General features: G+C 41.7%; 1 protein-coding gene across 1 annotated transcript in view; it reads left to right on the top strand.

Moving 5' to 3' along the window:
- LOC146364362 (voltage-gated potassium channel subunit beta-2-like) overlaps window positions 1-23841 on the top strand; it is a 196451-nt gene that overhangs the window by 131829 nt on the left and 40781 nt on the right. Inside the window, exons 9-10 of the mRNA XM_084916417.1 lie at window positions 14619-14705; window positions 21673-21758. Coding sequence (XP_084772543.1) covers window positions 14619-14705; window positions 21673-21758 — 173 coding nt within the window. The remainder of the gene's footprint in view (window positions 1-14618; window positions 14706-21672; window positions 21759-23841) is intronic.

Below are 23841 nucleotides of genomic sequence, written 5' to 3'. Positions count from 1 at the left end.
CCATAAGCGTATGAGAAAAAACCCAGAGAAATTATTTTTTTTTAAGAGAGAGAGAGAATCGATCAAATTTTTCTACAACACGTTATACCACTCCGGGTCTGGAGGGGCGATATAGCATGGACCGGTCGGATGACTACGTCGGATGGAAGCATGACCGGAAGCTTGGCAGGGACTTTCCCAGTAACCGGAAGCATACCAGGGACTTTCCCTTTGACCTTCATCCTGCTCCATGATCAACCATTAAATGTTTCCTAAATATTGCTGTAATGTAACAACAAAGTTAGTTTGTTAAGATCAGACAGGGTTCCGGTCCCAAAACATTCCTTACACATTCCCGCAGACTTGAGTTGTCACCGAATTAGCTTCTGTGGGACAAATAAGCTTCAGGGACTGACTTGTTTTTTAGAACTGACCTTTAGAGGCCTTTGACACTTGGATGTTAGCTTTATTTTTACCCAAAGAGAAATTTGACCGTCGGAAACTAATATCAGATTTAAAAAAAACCCAAAAAAACCCAAAATGCTGTTTAGTTGTGGTAAACAGTAACCACTTACCTCAACGTTTTTTTTTCTCAGCCATTTATTCTGAAAAGAAATAAACATGTTACAAGGACAGATATGGACAGTTTCGAGACAGTGCACATTGCAGAGTACATGAATGAGAAGTAGGAATTACTCCTCTCTATACTTACACTCCTCCCTAACAAATGCCAAGTCATCATCTCCATATTGTGTGTATGTGTGTGTATTTTTCCCACTTTTCGAGTTTCATTGGAGTGTACTCAAGTGCACAAGATGGAAAACAGTGTATTAGTTTTTTAAGCCATTCACCGAGTGCCCGGTCTAGCTACGTCAAGATGCCATTCATTTAAGAGACAATTTTTTTTTAATTTAAATTGTGCTAACTCACTTTGTTCAACACAGTAACATTAAAAATTAAACATATTAGAATTCATTTTTGTCGGACACAAGAACAACTCGAGCATCTTTTTCGGGAGCCGAACTAGGGCTTACAAGTTTGCCGTACGAGGGTCCATACACTCCCACAGCGCAGACTTTGCTATCCGCACAGAGCGTTTCTGGTGTGGCTTAGGCAAAAGAGACATTACAGCGTGTTTCTCTGCTCCCGGTAAGCATGTCTGTTGTAGCCTGCGCTTTAAAAATGCCTCTTTGATTATTCAAACAGTGTTTTAAAATGTGACTCATTTGTTATCCAAAATATTTTATCTATGTTACTGATTTAAAAATATACATATATATATATATATATATATATATATATATATATATATATATATATATATATATTTCACATTTTTAGCTCAAACAGACTCTTGAGCATATTCATATAGCAAAATCTACAATTGGCATAACCAGTCTGCACCCTAACGCACATCTTTGAACTGTATGTTAATCAGTACATGAAGTGTACCTCTGAAAAGTGTCTTTATCCATCATTTGTCAATCTACTGATGTGTTTTTTAACGTGACACCTGCAGTTTTCACAAACTGCAGATGATGAAATCCTCTTTATTTTAGAAAGTGTCTTTAAACTATCGCTGTTCCTACTTACTGAGTTCCCTAGCTACTTCTTTACTATGTGAATAAACTATTTGAACAAGACAGGTATCGTAGATTTAAAGACACATCTTAATTGAAGCAAACACAAAAAATCTGGAATGAAATTTATGTGACTGTTCATCTAAAATCCAACAGAGAGTGAAAATCCAAGAGCTGCTGCAATCCTCTGCATTAATGATCTCTCTGTTTCTCTCTTGCTGTGTGTGTGTGTGTGTGTGTGTGTGTGTGTGTGTGTGTGTGTGTGCGCGCTCATAGAGGGGAGGTCACGACAGGAGCTTCCTGAGTTGACACGTATGAACCATAAAGTTAGTTTGGACTGAGGACTTCCAGAGCAGTTGTAAACATAGAAGTACATCAACTCTTGACAAAATTACTTTTTATCTACTTCATGCACATTGCATGCACAACAATCCAAATCTCTGTATCACAATGATTCTTGGCCCTATGCATTGCCAAGAAAATGGTCCTCATTAACTGGAAAAATAAAAATAATCTTAATTCTAACCAATATAAAAACCATCTAATAGATCACATTAGTCTTGATACAACCTCTGCCATCACATTTGATCAATCCCTTTGGGCTCCTTTGATCGGCTTCATCACCTAGTGGGGGTGGGGGTTGGTCCTGCCTTCGCTATTGTGGTTGATGTGGGGGTAGGGACGGCCTTAGGGCGTCTGGGGAGTCCCTAGGGACGTTTCCCTGGAGGGCCTAACCTGGGGGCTGTGGCCATGACCTGGTTAGAAGCTCTGGGGCTCTTGGATGGTGTTTTCCTTGTGACTGCGTACAGTAGAGATGGGAGAGGGTCTGTGCTGGCGGACGTTGGTTACTGGCCAGGTAGCCTGGCTGCCCCTGGGAGGGTCCGGGACGGGCGTGGAGGCTTGGGGGTCTGGGGGTGCTCCGCCCCCCGGTCTGGGGTGCTGGCCGGGCCTTGGGGGCTTGGGTCCTGGCTGTTGTGTCGCCGGAGCAGTGGGCGGGTGGGTGCAGGGGGGCTCAGCCCCAGTGCAGGGGACCTCTGGTGCATCGGCCCAACTAGGGGGCTCTCTAACTGGTGGGGAGGTTGTTACATCTTTGCAGGTGGTCTCCTCACTACAGGAGCTCACTCTGCAGGTGGGGGGAGAGATATAGGAGAGGGGGAGAATGAACTCAACCTGGGTGTCTATTGTCTTGTGTAGTTTGGGAGATGATTGGATGATGGGGTGGGTGCAGTTTTCTCTGGGGTGGAGTCGGGTGGGCTGCCCCGGACTCTGTGGGGCTGGGCAGTGCTGCTGCTGCGGGCCCCGGTCCGGATGGGCCTGGGCCTCCTTGCCCTGGTGGGTTCCAGAGCGTGGGGGTGCCTACTGGGGTCAGCGGGGGAGCTGGCCCCAGGGAGGGGCCGCTTGCCCCTCCCTTTCTTCCCTCCCCATCCTCAGCTGCCTCCCTATTCCCGCTCTACCACACCCACCCACACACGCAGGGCTTGGGGTGCAGGTATGTCACCAGGGTGCAGGGGAGGCACTCCCCCTCTGTCCCCTTCTGGCCGCCTGTGCCTCAATTTTATTCTGCAACCTAGACATCCACATTACTCACACTCTCACATAACACATACATATAGGGCCTTGGGGGTGGGCACGTTTTACAGCATCCAGAGGATGGTCGTTGTACTCCAACCCACCTCTGGCGCTGGTGCCCTACCCTCAATTTTAAATGCATTTAGACACTGAGGGTTTTCAGGAGGAGCCGTGCTGCTCTCTGAGAGGAAGCTAGTACCATGCTCTCCTGAGTTTTAAATGCACTTTAGAACAGCACACAACAACATTACATATGAGCGGGCGTAGGGAGGTTTGAGGTCTTCACTCACCCCGGTTCTGTTAGCCGTCAGGGCTGGGGGGCTGGGAGGAGGTGCTGGCCGTCAGACTGGGGTCTGGGATGCGGGGCCTCCCTGCTACTGCAGATAAGGAGGTGGTCCGCTTGCCTCCACCCCAGAGAGAAGGGTTTTAGTTTTTTGCTACATTAACAACTTCTACCTTTTTGGCATTTAGTCCCCCCTTTGTACGGATGTAAAAGACAGAACAGTAATCTCTCGCCTTAGCCATCTTCTTATATTTATAGAAAGGCCTCCAGCGCCGTGCAAGGTTGAACACAGTTAATGTTGCGTGTGCCGTCTGAACTGGATTTCAGTCTGAACTGATGTCTGTGTGGGTCCTGCAGGAAATCAGAGTTAGAAAAGGTAGAAGTTGTTAATGTAGCAAAAAACTAAATGTATTGCATTTTGTTCATAATCTCTTTAAAGCCATTATCTTTTTTTATCGCTTTCACTGGAGTGGGTAAATGAAGTCTGCAAGGTTAAAAAAGAGATTTACATTTATTGTTTATTACTTTTATCGGACATCATCCAATCCCTTTTATACAAATTTAAGAAATTACGTGAAGAGATAACGTGGAAAATATCTTGTTGTTTCCATATAGAGACTTGACCCATCCTAAATATCTGGACCAGACAGCATTAGGAACCAACTCCTCAGACCAGTAAAAAAGGTCAAGAACACAGTTACACGATCGCTAAACTAACCTGTTTTTGGATAAAAGAAAACCATATAAGCATGAGGAATACGAGCCCTGGAATCTCGGTTTTAAAAAAAAGAAGCACTAACCACTACACATTACTTTTTTTATGTCTACTATACAGGAGTTGCTGCTCACACCCTGAGTTACACTAATAAGTCTGTCAGATGTCCCAAATGGAATGTCCGGCCGCACGCGTACTCATGCTGGACACCTCATGGTCCACTAGCCCTCGACTCAGCTGCAAAGTGCTTACAATTAGTTACGGGGTCAGTTTCCTTTTCATCAGAATTATCTGCCGTCATCCAGATATAAGTTGAGCAATGGTTTAACCATTTTTCCATGAAACCATAAAGGGAAGCCGGATTTAAATAGAACATAGGATGTAAGTGAAAGAAATATAAGTTTAAGTTTGACTATGGAGCACATCTCCTTCAACGTTCACGATGACCTGAGTGGACTGCATTTCTCTCATTCAACTGGCTGACTGTTTAGGGGGGGGAAAGCAGCTAATAGTTATTTAGTTAGTGGGTTCTGTGTTTGTGGATGTCTGTGGGTTGTTGTTTTTTAATCACACTAGGAGTGAACGAAAGCAGAAAAAACCCTGTAAAAGATGCAGACTGTGAAAGTCTGGTTTTTAAAATAAATCTTACCAGCTGTAACTGATATTAGAGTTTTTTTGTGTTTTAAGTCTTATGTTAAAAGCACATGTTAAGACTTCTGTCTCCCAGTAGCATTGCTGAAGTGACACTTCATCCCTCCTTTTTTTGTTCCCTATTATTGATCTACGGTAATTAATAAAGATTTGTGATATTGCCCCCATGAAGCAATATGATTTTAATGCACTCATTGTGATACAGAGATTTGGATTGTTGTGCATGCAATGTGCATGAAGTAGATAAAAAGTAATTTTGTCAAGAGTTGATGTACTTCTATGTTTACAACTGCTCGGGAAGTCCTCAGTCCAAACTAACTTTATGGTTCATACGTGTCAACTCAGGAAGCTCCTGTCGTGACCTCCCCTCTATGAGCGCGCGCGCACACACGCACACACACAGAAAGAGAGAAACAGAGAGATCATTAATGCAGAGGATTGCAGCAGCTCTTGGATTTTCTCTCTCTGTTGGATTTTAGATGAACAGTCACATAAATTTCATTCAAAATTTTTTGCGTTTGCTTCAATTAAGATGTGTCTTTAAATCTACGATACCTGTCTTGTTCAAATAGTTTATTCACATAGTAAAGAAGTAGCTAGGGAACTCAGTAAGTAGGAACAGCGATAGTTTAAAGACACTTTCTAAAATAAAGAGGATTTCATCATCCGCAGTTGCAACTGCAGGTGTCACGTTAAAAAACAAATCAGTAGACTGACAAATGATGGATAAAGACTCTTTTCAGAGGTACACTTCATGTACTGATTAACATACAGTTCAAAGATGTGCATTAGGGTGCAGTCTGGTTATGCCAATTGTGGATTTTGCTATATGAATATGCTCAAGAGTCTGTTTGAGCTAAAAACGTGAAATATATATATATATATATATATATATATATATATATATATATATATATATACATATTAGGGGTGCAACGATACACAAAATTCACGATTCGGTTCGATACTTTGGTGTCACGGTTCCATATTTTTTCAATACAAGAAAATGTTCATGCTTTTTTAATTTGTCGTTTATTAAAATTATAAATATATATTTTAACTCAGACGTACAGTTTTTAAATTTAATGTTGCTGAAACAACAAAGGGATAAAATAATAAATCTATCTGATCGAGAAATCACTCATCTTTGGAAAAGAGAGTTTATTAGAGAGAAATGGCTCTTTCCAAAATAAAAGCTATACTATATGCTTCTTCTGGGCTATACTCTCAGCAGCATATTAAACATATCAGGTCCCCATAAGGAGAATCATGTGCTAACGGATGTCTAAATGACTCGGGTAAAGTTTGTAGCATGCGTGCTTGTTGTTTTTGTCTGCTTCCACTTGTCTTTGCACTAGGATGATGTCGGCGTAAATGTGCAGTCATATTCATTTTGTTCCCACTAGTGCTGTCAGCGTTAAGCTGAAATGACGTTAACGCCACAACACGGCAAATCTCCGTTAACGAGCTACCGCGGATCGCCCCGTGCGTGGGGCTGGACGGCCAACACGTTAACGAGCTAACTGCGCTAACACACTAGTTCCCACCAGTAGCGGTTTTAGATACGGGCGACACGGGCGGTTGCCCGGGGCGGCATCGTGGTGGGGGGCGGCATCACGGGCATCGGCAAAAAAAAAAATTGCTCGTACTCATGCTGCCCCGACGTCATGACAGCGCATATTGGGAATGGCATATGCACCGATCGGTTTTCTATCGCCCATTTGCTGGAGGGCGCCCTCCGTTCAGTGTTGCCAACTCCTCAGTAAGGAAAATCGCTATTGGTTGTCCTAAAAGTCGCTAGAAGTCGCTAAATGACGTCATCGCCTAATTTGCATAATTGGTCATGCTAATCTAATTGTAACCTATGTTGTTGGAGAGAGAAATAACATCGTGGAAGAGACATAAAGTGAGTAAAAAACGTCCTAAATGCATTTAGAGTTTATTTAGAACTACAAATTAAATTTCTTTTAGCAATTATTGTTTTTTTTAATGTCACAATTCCAACCCTGCTCCTTTACCCGGGCTTGGACCGGCAAAAGTGACCCGAAATAGGCACTCTGGTGGAGTTACTTTGTGTTTGTGTTTATAAGTAGTTTTAAACCTTGTGATCCACAAAACAGCATAAGAGTAAAAGAGTAAAAGAAGAACTGACTGTGTTACAGCACCCGCTGCTTGTTGAGAGTAAAAGCAATACGCGCTTTCACGTCTTTTTTTAGCGACTCTTTTAGAAAAAAAGTCGCTAAGGGGTCTGAAAACTCGCTAAATATAGCGACAAAGTCGCTAAGTTGGCAACACTGCCTCCGTTTGCAAGGTGCGCCTGCTGCTTGCGGCGCAGAGAAGAGAGGGCGGGGCGGCGGGGGATTTTCTGACCGGCTGGAGCAGCATCTAATAACCAACTCACAAAGTAAAACAAAATAAAAACAAACCAACAAACACGAAAACACCAGACATTATAATACAGACTTATAATTTGCACCGATGTTTTTTCGAAATTCTGTACACGAAAAGTGAGCGCGAGAGCTCTCGGTGCGCCTGCTCGCTGCTGAAGTCAAAGTAAACTTTATTGTCATCTCCGCTACAGTACAGTATATAGAGAGACGAGACGACGAGGCTCCAGTTACAGCAGTGCAAGTAAACAAACAATAAATATAAGAAGAGTAAGAAAATAAATATACACTTTAGGACTCGGGGTAAAGGGATCAATAACAATTTAAAATTTACAGTTTGATGATTTAAAGTCTCACACACAAGCCGTCGAAAGGGGAGGGGCCACGCTGCTTCCAAATAGAGCACATTTCATTTATAATGTTGTAAATCCAAGCCCATTATGTATTCATTGGGTTGTGTGAAATCTCAGAAATGCACCCTAGACAAAGTGAATCTGTGAACTAAGGTGTAGGTCTGTTAGATCATGTTGTGGTGATCCTCGAGTTGGGGGATTTGTGTTCATACTGGAGTGCAAAATTAAAACCAATGGAAGATGGACAAGAAAAGTTCAAAGCCATCAGGTGCTCAGTTTAGAAAAAATACAAAAGAAGAGGAGGAGAAACGAGCAAAAGATACAGGTAAGCAGATGTGTCATTGGATAATGGCAGGTCATCCTGAAACAATCAGAATCAGAATACTTTATTAATCCCTAAGGAAATTATGTGGATTACAGTTGCTCCAAGAAGAAATGGTAAAAATAGCAACAGTAACAGACTAAACTCCAAACAATACATTATGTTACAGATTTTAATATCAATTAGTCATTGTCAATTGTTGATTCTTCCTGTTCTCATTGTATGACGAATTATGATGGCTGATAGCCGTTTGCATACAATGCATACTCTCTCTCTCTTCATGTGTGTGTGTGTTAGTGTGTGTGTGTGTGTGTGTATACAACAGTTTTATGTTAATGTACAATCCTTAATATGCTTTGTGTGTGTGTGTGTGGGGGGGGGGGCGCCAGAGGGAGTGTTCGCCCAGGGTGCCAAACAGGCTAGGACCGCCACTGGTTCCCACCCATGTAATTGAGCATTGGGTGGCACATCCGACATACTGTTTTACTTTTGTCCATGACGCGCTTACCTTCAGGGTCATACTTCACATGAAGACCAAAATAGTTCCAAAGGCCAGATCTGAATGAGGGTGGGGGAGGTTAAATTTGCCATGTTGCAACGAGCTCAGCTTCTGTCTTGCTAGCTTCCGCTGTACTCAGTGGATCTGCGCTCGACAGTGCAGCCTAGGCGGAGTAGTCGAACGCAGATCCACTGAGCTCTCAACACAGATAGCATCGTCAGAAGAAAAGTTGATAAAATAAATTAAAAATTTTGTATTGTTCGATAGATATGCGTACCGAACCGAAAGCACTGTATCGAACGGTTCAATATTGATACGAATATCGTTGCACCCCTAATATATATATATAGATATATATATATATATAGATATATATGTATATGTATATTTTAAATCAGTAACACAGATAAAATATTTTGGATAACAAATGAGTCACATTTTAAAACACTGTTTGAATAATCAAAGAGGCATTTTTAAAGCGCAGGCTACAACAGACATGCTTACCGGGAGCAGAGAAACACGCTGTAATGTCTCTTTTGCCTAAGCCACACCAGAAACGCTCTGTGCGGATAGCAAAGTCTGTGCTGTGGGAGTGTCTGGACCCTTGCACGGCAAACTTGTAAGCCCTAGTTCGGCTCCCGAAAAAGATGCTCGAGTTGTTCTTGTGTCCGACAAAAATGAGTTCTAATATGTTTTATTTTTAATGTTGCTCCGGGCTGTGTTGAACAAAGTGAGTTAGCACAATTTAAATTAAAAAAATTAATCTCTTAAATGAATGGCATCTTGACGTAGCTAGACCGGGGACTCGGTGAATGGCTTAAAAAACTAATACACTGTTTTCCATCTTGTGCACTTGAGTACACTCCAATGAAACTCGAAAAGTGGGAAAAATACACACACACACACATACACACAATATGGAGATGATGACTTGGCATTTGTTAGGGAGGAGTGTAAGTATAGAGAGGAGTAATTCCTACTTCTCATTCATGTACTCTGCAATGTGCATTGTCTCGAAACTGTCCATATCTGTCCTTGTAACATGTTTATTTCTTTTCAGAATAAATGGCTGAGAAAAAAAACGTCAAAGTTAAGGTAAGTGGTTACTGTTTGCCACAACTAAACAGCATTGTGTTTTTTTTTTTTGTTTTGTTTTTATCTGATATTAGTTTCTGAGGGTCAAATTTCTCTTTGGGTAAAAATAAAGCTAACATCCAAGTGTCAAAGGCCTCTAAAGGTCAGTTCTAAAAAACAAGTCAGTCCCTGAAGCTTATTTGTCCCACAGAAGCTAATTCGGTGACAACTCAAGTCTGCGGGAATGTGTAAGGAATGTTTTGGAACCGGACCCCTGTCTGATCTTAACAAACTAACTTTGTTGTTACATTACAGCAATATTTAGGAAACATTTAATGGTTGATCATGGAGCAGGATGAAGGTCAAAGGGAAAGTCCCTGGTACGCTTCCGGTTACTGGGAAAGTCCCTGCCACGCTTCCGGTCATGCTTCCATCCGATGTAGTCATCCGACTGGTCCATGCTATATCGCCCCTCCAGACCCGGAGTGGTATAACGTGTTGTAGAAAAATTTGATCGATTCTCTCTCTCTCTCTTTCTCTCAATCTCTTAAAAAATAATAAACCTGTCGTAAAAGTGACTCTAAAAAAAAAGAAAACTCTTTACCACAGAGGGGTAAAATAGCTTCAATAAAATTATTTGGGATGCTAAATAGCATCGAGTTCTGAATATGGGCGCGATGCTTTTTTTAACTAAGGGTTATTTTTACACATACAAGGAGATGAGTGGGAGGTCTGTATGAAATTCTTTGCACGGTACTCTGTAGGTTACAAGCAATAGAAAGTCCTTCTTTTTTCATTACAAGCACTGGTGTAGCTTGCCTCCACCAGTGTGTGGATGTGAGAGTGAATGAATTTGAGGCGCTATATAAATGTAATCCATTATTAGTCAGATAATCTGAAAGGTTTTTATTTTATTGCATCTGTAATAAGGTTAATATAAGAAAGTAAAATAAATCTAAAGCCGCTATTGTAAAAAGAAATAGCCCTCAGTCTTTACCAAGAAAGTAGTTACATTTGTAGGTGAAAATGTTTATCAAGATCTTTGCCATAATATTGATGCTAATAATAGAGACTGAATCATTTAAACAATGTACTAAACAGAATTCAAACTATGAGTTCAACTCTTGTCTGTGAAAAACTAACTGCTGCGATCATTCTGTCTCTCTATGCAGCATGCGTTCTGATCTCCACTGATTCATCCGAAATCTGCTGTGTTACCCCCCCTGAACTTTTCATGCCCCTGGAATGACCCCCCTCCCTCTCTGATCAGAATTATCCTTGAACTTTTCCTCAACCATCCCTCCACCGACCCCCTCCCTCTCTGGACAAAACATAAATGTTTTTTTCTTGCCGGATGGAATTCGTCACATCAAATTAGTCACTTCTGGAGTACTTCCCCGACCGGATGCAATTCGTCACGCATATGGATCAAATTAGTCACACATCTGGATTCGATTAGTCACTTCCGGAGTACTTCCGGTAAGGTCAAAAGGTCAAGGCTAGGGTCATCAATCAAATTTTGACACAAGGTGTACTGTTACTTTTTTCACGTGCTGTGTATGGCTTTGGTTCCTCATTTGAAGGAATTGAAGTGCGTCCCCAAGAATGACAAAGAGAGTTTTTTGTTAGCATGAATGTTCAAGATGTTCAATAAACATGCTAAGTGCGTATATTTTCCCTTTTTTCTCGAGTCTGTTTGTTCATGCAAAATGAAATGTGATTAATATAGAATAAAAGTGAATGATATTTAATTGTGAATAATCAAAATTAATCCACAGTAACCCTGTGATGAATAAAATTAAACATTTTAATTGTTTGATAGCACTAATATACAGGGTGGGCCATTTATATGGATACACCGTAATAACATGGGAATGGTTGGTGATATTAAAGTCCTGTTTGTGGCACATTAGTATATGTGAGGGGGCAAACACCTCAAGATGGGTGGTGACCATGTTGGCCATTTAGAAGTCGGCCATCTTGGACACAACTTTTGTTTTTTCAATAGGAAGAGGGCCATGTGACACATCAAACTTATTGGTAATGTCACAAGAAAAACAATAGTGTGCTTGGTTTCAACGTAACTTTATTCTTTCATGAGTTATTTACAAGTTTCTGACTACTTATAAAATGTGTTCAATGTGCTGCCCATTGTGTTGGATTGTCAATGCAACCCTCTTCTCCCACTCTTCACACACTGATAGCAACACCGCAGGAGAAATGCCAGCACAGGCATCCAGTATCCGTAGTTTCAGGTGCTGTTATGACAAATGCAGATGGACCCAGGGAGCAGAACGCACGGAGGCAGAGTTGCGGTGAAGAAAGTTTATTTACAGTGAAGGGGAGGTTTTACAAGGACAGAGAATGTACAACAGCATATGAATGGGGACGCGGAGCCAGGACGTGCAGGAGACGAAAACACACACAGGAAGTGCACTCGATCTAAAAGGAGAGGGACGTGAGAATCAGGAGGGTCTTGCCCGATAACCGAGAAAAGCTTAAAGGAGACTTTACAGAGAGTTGGAGAGCTTACTTGGTACTGGTTGTTGCCAAAACCTGACGGAAACAAACCAGACGAGGCGAAATCCTGGGGAGGAAACAAAACTCCTTACAGTCACCAGAAATAATCCAACGGCTCCAGCAGGCAGGGGCAGAATTACAGACTCTCCAAAAAACGTCAATACTCCGACACTAGTCTTCTTAGGTAGCTCCTAAAGAACATTTCTGAAGAATGCATCTGATGAGTAACAGGTGTGCCAGGTTCAGTGACTCACTGCCCCGCCTACCTATACAAAGAGGGAGGCACCAAAAAACACACACAGACAAAAACACCACATAACCAGCTCCTAACAGGTGCTGCACATCTCATATCTTCACACCATAGACAATTGCCTTCAGGTGACCCCAAAGATAAATGTCTAAGGGGGTCAGATCGGGAGACCTTGGAGGCCATTCAACTGGCCCACGACGACCAATCCACTTTCCAGGAAACTGTTCATCTAGGAATGCTCGGACCTGGCACCCATAATGTTGTGGTGCAACATCTTGCTGGAAAAACTCAGGGAACGTGCCAGCTTCAGTGCATAAAGAGGGAAATACATCATCATGTAGCAATTTCAAATATCCAGTGGCCTTGAGGTTTCCATTGATGAAGAATGGACCCATTATCGTTGTACCCCATATACCACATACCACACCAAACCATCACTTTTGTTGTTCCAACAGTCTTGGAGGGATCCATCCAATGTGGGTTAGTGTCAGACCAATAGTGGTGGTTTTGTTTGTTAACTTCACCATTCACATAAAAGTTTGCCTCATCACTGAACAAAATCTTCTGTGTGAACTGAGGGTCCTGTTCCAATTTTTGTTTTTCCCATTCTGCAAATTCTGTGACCCAGATCGGGGTCATCCTCGTTGAGATGCTGCAGTAGCTGGAGTTTGTAAGGGTGCCATTTGTGAGTAGCTAATATCCGCCGAAGGGATGTTCGACTATTGCCACTCTCCAGTGACATGCGGCGAGTGCTACACTGTGGGCTCTTGCTGAATGAAGCTAGGACAGCCACTGATGTTTCTTCATTAGTGAAAGTTTTCTTGCATCCACATTTTGGCAAATCCAACACTGAACCAGTTTCACGGAACTTAGCAAGCAGTTTGCTATCTGTAGCATGGGAGATGGGTGGTCTCGTAGGGTGTCTTGCATTCAGTGTTGGGTGTAATGCGTTACTAAGTAACGCGTTACTGTAAATAAATTACTTTTTCACTGAAAAAGTAGAGTAACTAATTACTGTTCATTTTTAGGTATTTTAATTACAGTTACTTACAATGTACTTGCGTTACATTGTAAAATAATTAAACTCGCTGAATATCATTATTTAATTTCAATAATTTATCTTCTAAATGTAGAAGTAAACTCTGCCGCTTTAACATCGTTGTAGTGCAGGTGCACGTCATTTCGCGCCAGTTTGCTGCATAGTTGTATTCTAAAGCGGAAGATGTCGGACTCGGCTGAAGCATGTGGCTGTTTTATGAAACTGACATATTCCCGTCTCTTCACTTTTCTGAAACGAGAGCATAGACGAACACTTCTGAGTGATCCTTGTTCATCATCCACCGCGGCAACTCCAGCTAAGCAGGCAAAACTTGATTTTACTTCAGCAGCACAGAAAGCATCTGAAGGTGAGCTTGAAAAAGTTTGCAGGCTACATTGTGGAAGACATGCTACTGCTGCATACTGTAGAGTCTCCGTCTTTAAAAAAAATTATTTATTATTGAAAGAGTTTAATTTCTATTGTTTGTCCACTCAAGATTTATAGGGATTTTAAGAAGTATTTAGTTTAATTACTTATTTAGTAATTAAGTTACTTTTCTGACACAGTAATTAGATAAGTATTTTAAATACAATATTGACTAAGTAATTAGTAATTAGTAATTAATTACTTTTTTAAAGTAACTTACCCAACACTGCTTGCATTGAAATCTCACTTCCTATTGAAAAAACAAAAGTTGTGTCCAAGATGGCCGACTTCTAAATGGCCACCATGGTCACCACCCATCTTGAGAAGTTTGCCCCCTCACATATACTAATGTGCCACAAACAGGACTTTAATATCACCAACCATTCCCATGTTATTACGGTGTTTCCATATAAATGGCCCACCCTGTATATTATATATGAGTGTATACTTACCTATTAGTATATAGGTTTTGTATTTCACAGGAGAGAACCTGTGTCAAAAGACTGAAGAAAACTATTCAAATTCTCTTTGAATTTAAGCATACATTCATTGTGTCTATTCTGCATTTACTTCATTATATTGCATGAATGTCTGTTCCAAGCTTAAACATACAGTTAAAAAATGTCATTGCAACCAGGCTATTGATCGTGGCTCAAGAGTTGGCAGTTCGTCTTGTAATCGGAAGGTTGCCGGTTCGAGCCCTGGCTCTGACAGTCTCGGTCGTTGTGTCCTTGGGCAAGACACTTCACCCTTTGCCTACTGGTGGTGGTCAGAGGGACCGACAGCCTCGCCTCTGTCAGTGCGCCCCAAGGCAGCTGTGGCTACAATGTAGCTTGCCATCACCAGTGTGTGAATGGGTGGATGACTGGATGTAGTGTAAAGCGCTTTGGGGTTCATAGGGACTAAGTAAAGCACTATACTAATACAGGCCATTTACCATTTATATACACAAACTTCTCTTTATAAAACAGGTCTGAAAGCATCACTTGACAGGCTTCAGCTGGAGTATGTAGACATCGTTTTTGCGAATCGACCAGATCCCAATACACCTATTGAAGGTATGTGGATACTAATCCTCCTACCCACTACAGGGCTAGTGTTATAGCCCTTATTTAAATAAACTTCATCATTGTTTGTCTGCTTTCCCATGTAGCATTTTATACCATTCTTTTTATATTCACTTACAAAGCTCAGATATAGAGCGCATGCTTTGCATGTATGAGGTCCTGGGTTCAATCCCCAGCATCTCCAGTTTTATAGGGTCAGGGATAGCTCGGTAGGTAGAGTGGTGGCCCCATGATCGGAAGGTCGAGGGTTCAAATCCACTGACTGGCTACCTTGAGCAAGGTACCGTCCCTACACACTACTCCCCGGGTGCCCAGTGGCTGCCAGTGCTTCACCCACAGGGATCAATGAAGTATACGTTAAAAGAGACAAGGGAAAAAGGCAAAAATAGAAATTGGATAAATAATGTGTTGATAAAATAAATACATTCAAAATAATTTTCTAAGTAAATGAATAAATAAACTGTTATAAAATGTAAATAAAGTGCAAATGAATTATAGCCTTATAATCTGTGAGTGAATCTAAAAGATGCTTCAGCAGTACACCTTTTTTTCATTGGCAGAACCAGAAGTTACTCTTTATATTTGAGACAAATGAACAACAACAAACATTCACAACAGTCCATTTTTTGGCAAGCTGTAACTCCCCTTTAATATTCACCTCCTAAAGAAACATTTGAGCCTGCCTCTGAGACACGATAAGTAGTGATGTGCGATACCACTGATTTCCTTTCCGATACCAAGTAATATTCAGGGTGGTATCGACAATACTGATCCGATACCGATACTTTGTACAAAAACTTATTTTATTTATTGTATCTCAAATTATAGCATCATAATGATTACAGGACATCAGATTACTTGTTCTTATCACTTAATAATGCAAAGTTCATCATATAGAAATAAAAAAACGGAAGTTGTGCGCATTTTGAACACCTTGCCTGCCTGCAGCACTAAAGAACTCCGTGAGAGACGTCTGGCTCGCCCTAGCAGCACCTGTCCCTGTCCTCCTCTTCAGGTCGCCTCAACATACGCTCGTCATATTCTGTGATATGATTTACTCTGAGGTGTTTGACAAGGTTAGTGATGTTGCCACAACCATACATGCCAACCCTGCTGATTTTTCCAGGACAATCACGAATTTCAGTGTCCCCCCGAAAATCTCCCGGAGCCACCATTCTCCCAAATTTCTCCCGATTTTCCACCCGGACAACAAAGTTGAAAAACCATGTTGCAGAATTCATAGCGCGGTCCAGCCAATTCTAGTTTCCACCAATGGCGGCAGCTACTTAGTTTTAATATTACTCTTATTTCTCTTTCTGGGTCGCAAAAAAACTTTTAACATATTTTCAGGTGAGAATGTAGCTGTGTAAACTTCAAATATCTGAGACGATCGACACATCGTTTTCAAACCCCCGCGGTCTTTCATTACTCGGGTTAAACATGATATATAAGTCACTTTGATAACTTTAAAATGTTATTGTTTGGCTTTTTCAGTGTTTTATTTGTTCGTGAGTAAATCGGTTTGGCTGAGTTATTAGATTAGATTAAATTAAATGTAACTTTATTAATCCCTCAGGAGGGTTCCTCCGGGGTTTTCACACAGCTGAATAAACGTCAAACAGAAAACTAATTAAACAAAGTGTGAGATGGTCGAGAGTTTACGTCAGCGCCCTGTTATATTTTAGATAGCAAGGAGCAGACGGCAGGGAGCTTGTGACGTACTACCCGGCTTTCTTTAGACCGCGAAGGCCGGGTCCTCAGGTGGAAGCAGCCTTTGAATTTGGACACCCCCGCTGTTTCCGGGTCGGCCAATAATAATGGTGACATTTAACGTATTTTACCCGATAAATAAACACTGTAAAATGTCTTTTGAATGTCTCCCTAATTCTGAGGTCTCAAGGTTGGCAAGTATGGCCACAACACCTCACTTTTTTGCCACATGTATTGCAAACCACGTCTCAGCTGTTTGTGGAGGTAAAATACGTCCACACATGACTACAATTACGCTCAGCCATTGTTGTGAGTGCGCACGCCAAGGGGCTGCGAGACTTTTATACAGCCGTATTTCGCACATGACTATGAAAGGCGGAAGAGGAAGTAGTTCCTTTGAATGTAGACAATCTGAATGTTATAGTTTCTTTCCACTGTGTTCCTGTTAATGATAAACTACAAATTTACCCTAAATTACTAAAATATCGATATTTTAATGTGAGAATCGATTCTAGAACATAAATGATTGGTATCAGAGGAATCGATATTTCAGGATCGATCCGCACATCACTAACGATCAGATCCAGTCTGGGTGAAGCTCAGAGTACCTTCTAGTGTTACTCTGAGTCTGCTCCGGGCTTTGAGCTTGGTTGTGGCCACAATGAAAAATTTTGATTCACACAGATATGTAGTTGTGAATGGAAAAACAAGTTTTATCAGCTCCCAGTGTCAGACATAGGTACTTCTTTGAGACAGCAATCCAGAAGGAGCCCAGGTTTAGTTTGCCCCAATGGAACTTTAAAGTGCTGTCAGTGGGAACTTCCTGAAGCTGGAATTCCATAATTTTCAGTGGGATCCACAGAAAATTCATCCATCACCTCATGCAACTCTAGTGACATCTTTTTTGCTGCAAGGCTTTTACGTAGGGGTGGGTTTTGATTATCAATTTATCGATTAAAATCGATTCTAGCTTGGATAACATGATATCGATTCATTAAAATCCTGAATCGATTTTTTAATATAAATTTATTTTGCCCGAAACGCCAGAATCTCAGGTTAAACCTCACAAAATTTCAACAACCACCAAACAGCTAAAACAGTAAATGAGAGCAGACACGGATTCTGCACAAAGACGTTAACACAAAACGCGGACCCGCCAACGGATCAGAATCAGTGAGATGTCGCCTTTCTGTCCCGACGGCACGGACAGGGTCGGGGCTGAAAGCCGACAGCTCACTGATTCTGATGTTTCGGCGGGTGCACGCTATGTGTTTACACCCTTTTTGCGCTAGATTCTGAAGCTGCAGGTTTTATCTCTCTCCAAACAATATTGACTGAACCAGCAGCAAAAGAAGATCCAAACTACGCTTCACATAAATATCATCATCAATTGCTGTGTTGCTTTCACCACAATAAAAATCACACTTCATGCAGAGCTCTCTTTCTCTCTCTCTCTGTCCTTCAAGAACAGTTTCCCGTCTAAAATCTCTTTTTTCTGTATTATTCGCTTTCTTATTACACACAAGTTGTTTACAGCGCTGTCGGCTGCTGTTTTTTTTCCTTTCACTTACTTCCAAAAGAAAGCCTCATTTCTGCTGTTCAATAGGCTACTGAACAAATTCAAACTTTTTAAAATTATGCAAAATTGCAAAACGCTTAGCTGTGTCTCTAATAAAACCTCTGTGACTTTGATCTGCGGCACTTCAGCAGCATCGGGTAATGTTCATATGTTGATTAATGGTTTTCTTTCGTTTTTGATCTACTGCAGAATATTTTTAAAGTTATCTGCTATAAAATCCCAGGCCAGGAAAATTTCCTTCATGTTTTTCTGTGTTTTATCCTCAGTTACTTTGACACAAAGGCATCTGCTGTGATGCTTACACCTTTGATAAAGTCTTGCAAGTGTTAGCTTTCTTTTTATAGATATAAAAATATGGAAATGTACTGATGCGTGATTAGAATTATAATACTTCTGACTGTCTGAGGCAAAATTTCCCTGATTCAAATAGAATTGAATCGAATCATGGATCAAATCAATTTGGGACCATATGAATCGGAATCGAATCCATTCTAGAAATCAGTGACGATACCCAGCCCTACTTTCACGGTGGAGAAAACAGTGGGTCCATTTAGCTTCTGGTGCAATATCAAGAATCTATTCAATTCAATTCAATTTTATTTATATAGTGCCAAATCACAACAAAGGTCGCCTCAAGACGCTTCATATTGTACAGTAGATACAGAGAAAAACCCAACAATCATATGACCCCCTATGAGCAAGCACTTTGGTGACAGTGGGAAGGAAAAACTCCCTTTTAACAGGAAGAAACCTCCGGCAGAACCAGGCTCAGGGAGGGGCGGCCATCTGCTGCGACCGGTTGGGGTGAGAGAAGGAAAACAGGATAAAAACATGCTGTGGAAGAGAGACAGAGATTAGTAACAGATATGATTCAATGCGGAGAGGTCTATTAACACATAGTGAGTGAGAAAGGTGACTGGAAAGAAAAAACTCAATGCATCATGGGAATCCCCGGCAGCCTACGTCTATCGCAGAATAACTAAGGGAGGATTCAGGGCCACCTGGTCCAGCCCTAACTATATGCTTTAGCAAAAAGGAAAGTTTTAAGCCTAATCTTAAAAGTAGAGATAGTGTCTGTCTCCCGAATCCAATCTGCCTTGTGATGCCGTGATGCCTGCCAGTCATTGAAGCTGCACCATTACTGACAGCCCACCACAGTTCTGCCAGTCCAGGTCATTCTTAGTGAAGTAGTTGTCAATGCAGCGGAAACATTCCTGAGCCGTAGCTCGTGTTGGTAGCTCTCAAAAAAACAGCTCTTCCAGCGATAAGGAAAAAAACCCCAGCAGCAATGCACCATTCGGAAAAATTGAGAAAAAAAATGGAAAAATTGACTACTTTTTATTCTTTCCAGAATCTAATGCTGTATGTCTAAGGCCATGTCCATGATATGGTGGCTCACAGTGTCGTCTGAGAGTGGGATAGTCAATAGGTTCTTTGTAGCAGCCTCTCCGATCATCTTACGACACATATGTACAGCAGCAGGCAAAATCAGCTCCTCTGCTATAATGAAAGACTTTTTACTCTGTGCCACAAGTCTGGATTTGAGGTAGCTAGCTTTTAAAGCAGTGAGTGAGTGACACAACAGACCGTTTCTGTATCTGCAGTCCTTACAATATAAAGTGCCTTGAGGTGATTGTTGTTATGATTTGGCGCTAAATAAATGAAACTGAATTTAGTTGAATTTTCTTTTCTCTTGAAATATTCCACTGGCTTTCTTGAGAGCGTGGGATGTTTGGTTTTGAGATGCCGTTTTAATTTTGAAGACTTCAGTGCTTTGTTGGATAGAATTAGTCTACACTCCACACATTGGGCTCATGGGTACGCCGCGTTTCCTCTGTTCACAAACCCATACTTCAGGAAGTCAGGGTTGTACTTGGGAAAAAGTTTTGACTTTTGGGAGGGGAAGTTGTCCCTTTTATCTTCATTTTTGCATTTTAAGAACTCCATATATTTTTCTAACTGCAAACAGCAGGCAGAGTGTCTTCTTCTGTTTGCTTATTGAGGCTGACAAAACAACTCCTACCAAGCGGTGGGAAGCTGTATTGTAACTGAGATTTACATGGATAACAGTAGTCCCTGGTGTCTTCAATAATAATCTATGATGTGCCTCGTGGCCCTCATGGCCCACAGGTGTCAAACCGTAATTATACAGAATAACAGGGACAAAGAGACTAGCCCCAAAGACCTATCAGTGTAAATTCTATTAGTTTACTACAGAAAAAAAAAATGAAAGAATGCGAAATATTTACAACCACTGTTTAATATCAAAATATTACTGAATGTTGATTGTGTCTTAAACACATGTTGAATGTGTTTTAATGAAGCCTTAATGTATTAAACTTCGTTATTATTATTATTATTATTATTATTATTATTATTATTATTTCTTGATGCATTCTCAATCATCCAGGAAAGTAAATTGTGAAACTGGGGAGCCCATGGCACACCCATGTTTCTGCCTGTAGAACTGACCCTTGTATGTGAAGTACATGGAATGAAGACACAGTTCCAAAAGCAAACACACTTGGTCGATGCTGAGAGTGGTCCTGTTGCTGAGGTTGGTGTCATCCTGTAATCTCTTACGGACTACCTCCAACGCTTCTGTGACTGGGATGCAAGTGAAGAGAGAGATGTAACGTCGTACGAGACCATGGTTTCATCTGCCTCCATAATGACATCTCTCACCTTCTCAACAAAATCCAGGGTGTTCTGGATGTGGTGTTCAGAGCTGCCCACCAGCGGGTTGAGGATCGAAGCCAGAAACTTTTCATTTACGTGAAAAGGGAAAGACCATCTCTGAATCGAGGAGGGGGCCTAAGGGTACATCTTTCGCCATCTTACAATGCTGTGATTGCAGCCATTCCCCAACTCTCTGTGAATGGTACTCATGGCCATTGATAAGTGGTCTTTGATCAGTGGGTTTTGGTCAGTGGTTGTTGATCAATGGTCATGAGAATTTACATAATTATGATTAAGGAACTGACCTCCCAGTCCATTGTTCCTTCAGTGGGCTGGTTTCAGTCATTATGCAAATTTACTGTTTATAAGATTTGGGGAAACCTGCAGTCAGCTGAGACTGAAGAAGTCATTTGGATGAGTGACGAAACGTTTCTCCCACGAAACGCTACGTCCAGATGAACAGAATCAACTTTTGGAGATATTATTATTATTATTATTATTATTATCATCATTTCTGACTATGGATTGATTGTTCTTGTGATAGGATACAGCTTTGTGATTTTATTGAATGTTGCTTTATACTTTGGGGAGTAGGTGGGTAGGAGAAATTTGAAAAATTGTTTTCCAGTAGAATGATCTATTTTATACTTGGGCAGCTGTGGTTCCAGAGGTAGAGTGAATTGGATGGTTGTTGGCTCAGTCCTCTGCTTGTCTACATGTCAAAGTGTCCTTTCGCAAGATACTGAATCCTGAAAAATGCCTCCAGTATAATTTTCTATTTGATATGAATAAGTGCTGGATAAGTAAACAATCTAGCCTGGTATGTCAGTAGGTTGATTTAGCAGCTTACTAAATCCTAGGCCTTAATAAACATAGACAAGGACGAGCATAAATACTATTTCATCTTACCTGAGCTTTGTTCGCTCTGTTTTCTTCAAAAAGCAATCTTAAAGTTTGTCGTTGAAACTTTACATATTTTTGTTTTGGTAGAGACAGTAAGAGCAATGACCTATGTGATCAACCAAGGCATGTCCATGTACTGGGGTACATCACGATGGACCTCAATGGAGATCATGGTAAGTTTTAAACTTAGCTGTGAATCTATCCATAATCTGAATTATATGAATACTGTAGATTTATTGTTGTTTTCATGTGGCTAGTGTTGGTCTGAATTAGGACTAAATAGAACAAGTTCTTAGTGTTCATTTCATAAATACATGAAATAAATCATGAAATCAGTGCAGGTGGCAAAAGTATAGACACTGTTTACTGACATAGAACACCAGATACTTGTTAAAAATACTCAGGTAAAAGTAAAAGTACTTATTGAACCTATTGACTCAAATAAAAGTGAACATACAGGCTCAGAAAAGCATTCAAAGAAAGAAAGTAAAAAGCAGGACCTGTATTAATATAATAAAATAAATTAGTGCGTGGTGATACAAAAATTGCTTTGACCTCCAAACCTAAGTAGAGCTCTGAGGTTTATTGGTCTACCCTCTACATTGGTGGGGAGGAGGTAGAAAGGGTAGAAAGCTTTAAGTTCCTCAGAGTCCACATCTCGGCTGACCTTACCTGGTCCACAAACATTTCCACCAGGTAGGGAAAGCACAACAAAGGCTGTTACCCCAGAGACTGCTAGTAAACTTCTACCCCTCCACCATCGAGAGCCTGACTTACTGCTGCACTCTCTGGTTGAACTGCTGCACGGTGGAGGACAAGAGGAAACTGCAGCGGGTGGTGAGGGCAGCAGAGCGGGCAACTCACTAAACCCCCCTCAAAGACATTTATACTGGCAGACTTCAACAAAAAGCCAGCATCATCATCAAGGACCCCTCGCACCCTGGACACTCACTTTTTCCCCCCTTCCCTCTGGTAAACGCTACAGGTCCATCAAGACGAAGACAAACAGACTTAATAGAAGTTTTTACCCTCGGGCTTTCAAACATGCCCTACCTCAACCCTGATTGGAGGATAACTGCACTGCCAACACCCATGGACATTAAACCTTATTTATAAACTGTATTTCTATGTATACTTTAAGGAGGTAGGAATGTTGGTTGCATTAAACTGTATTTATTATAACACTATTTATTATAGTTGCAACAATGTGTAATATCAACCCCCCCCCCCACACACACACACACTCAATATGCAATATCACTGATGTGTGTGTATATATATGCAAGCGTGTATGTGGAAATATGTGTGTGTGTACGTATGTACGCATGCATATATGTATGTACGCATGCATATATGTATGTATGCATGGGTGTATCTGTATATATGCAGGTGTATGTATAACTTGTGCATATCTTTCTTGTGTAAATGTAAATTTGTTTGTGTTATTGTGTAAATACTTATGCTATTGTGTACTTCACACACACACACAGATGCCAAACTGCTTTCCATTGTTTTTGTAACAATGACAATAAAGAGCTATTCTATTCTATTCCGAACGCGCGGCAGTGATGGCGACAGAGCAGGCCCGGAGGCCGGCCACACGGAAGGCAGATGTGGCGACAGAGCACGTCCGGAGGCCGGCCACACGGAAGGCAGATGTGGCGACAGAGCACGTCCGGAGGTCGGTCACACGGAAGGCTCGTTCAGGGGGCCGGCCTCGATGGCGATCACTTCCAGCTAGAGGCCAGGAAAGCGGCCGGTGAAGGCGAGGTGGTACAGGCCGAGCTGGATCAGACGGTGGTGTAGCAACCGCAGCGGCCCCTGGGACCCTCCAGCTGAGACAGACTGCTGAACGGGCCCCTGGACCCTCCAGCAAAGACAGACACAGGACCAGCAGGCACAGAGACCTCTAGCGGGGACGGATGAGAACTAACAGGCGCAGAGACCCCTATCAAAGACAGATCAGAACCAACAGGTGTGGGGACCTCTGGCAGGCACAGAACAGAACCAGCAGGTGCGGGGACCTCTGGCTGACACAAAGGTAACTTGAGCTGCGCAGGGGCCTGGCTCAGCCCAGGCAGCGCTGACATGGTGCAGTTCTTAGGGGACTGCTTAACCTTCAGGAGGCCAGAATCAGCTGGGGACTGAGACCTAGCCTCTGGGGAGACCCTGGAGTGAATAACTGCACCTAAAGCAGCTAAGTTACGAGAAACACCCTGGTTGGGAATGAGATTATCTCCCTGAATAGAGATGATG

The sequence above is a fragment of the Perissodus microlepis genome, chromosome 20, assembly GCF_051167445.1.
Source record: "Perissodus microlepis isolate ML-2025 ecotype Zambia chromosome 20, ASM5116744v1, whole genome shotgun sequence".
NCBI lineage: Eukaryota > Metazoa > Chordata > Actinopteri > Cichliformes > Cichlidae > Perissodus > Perissodus microlepis.
Note: the sequence above shows the minus strand (reverse complement) of the source record. Positions and strands in the feature narration are given on the sequence as shown.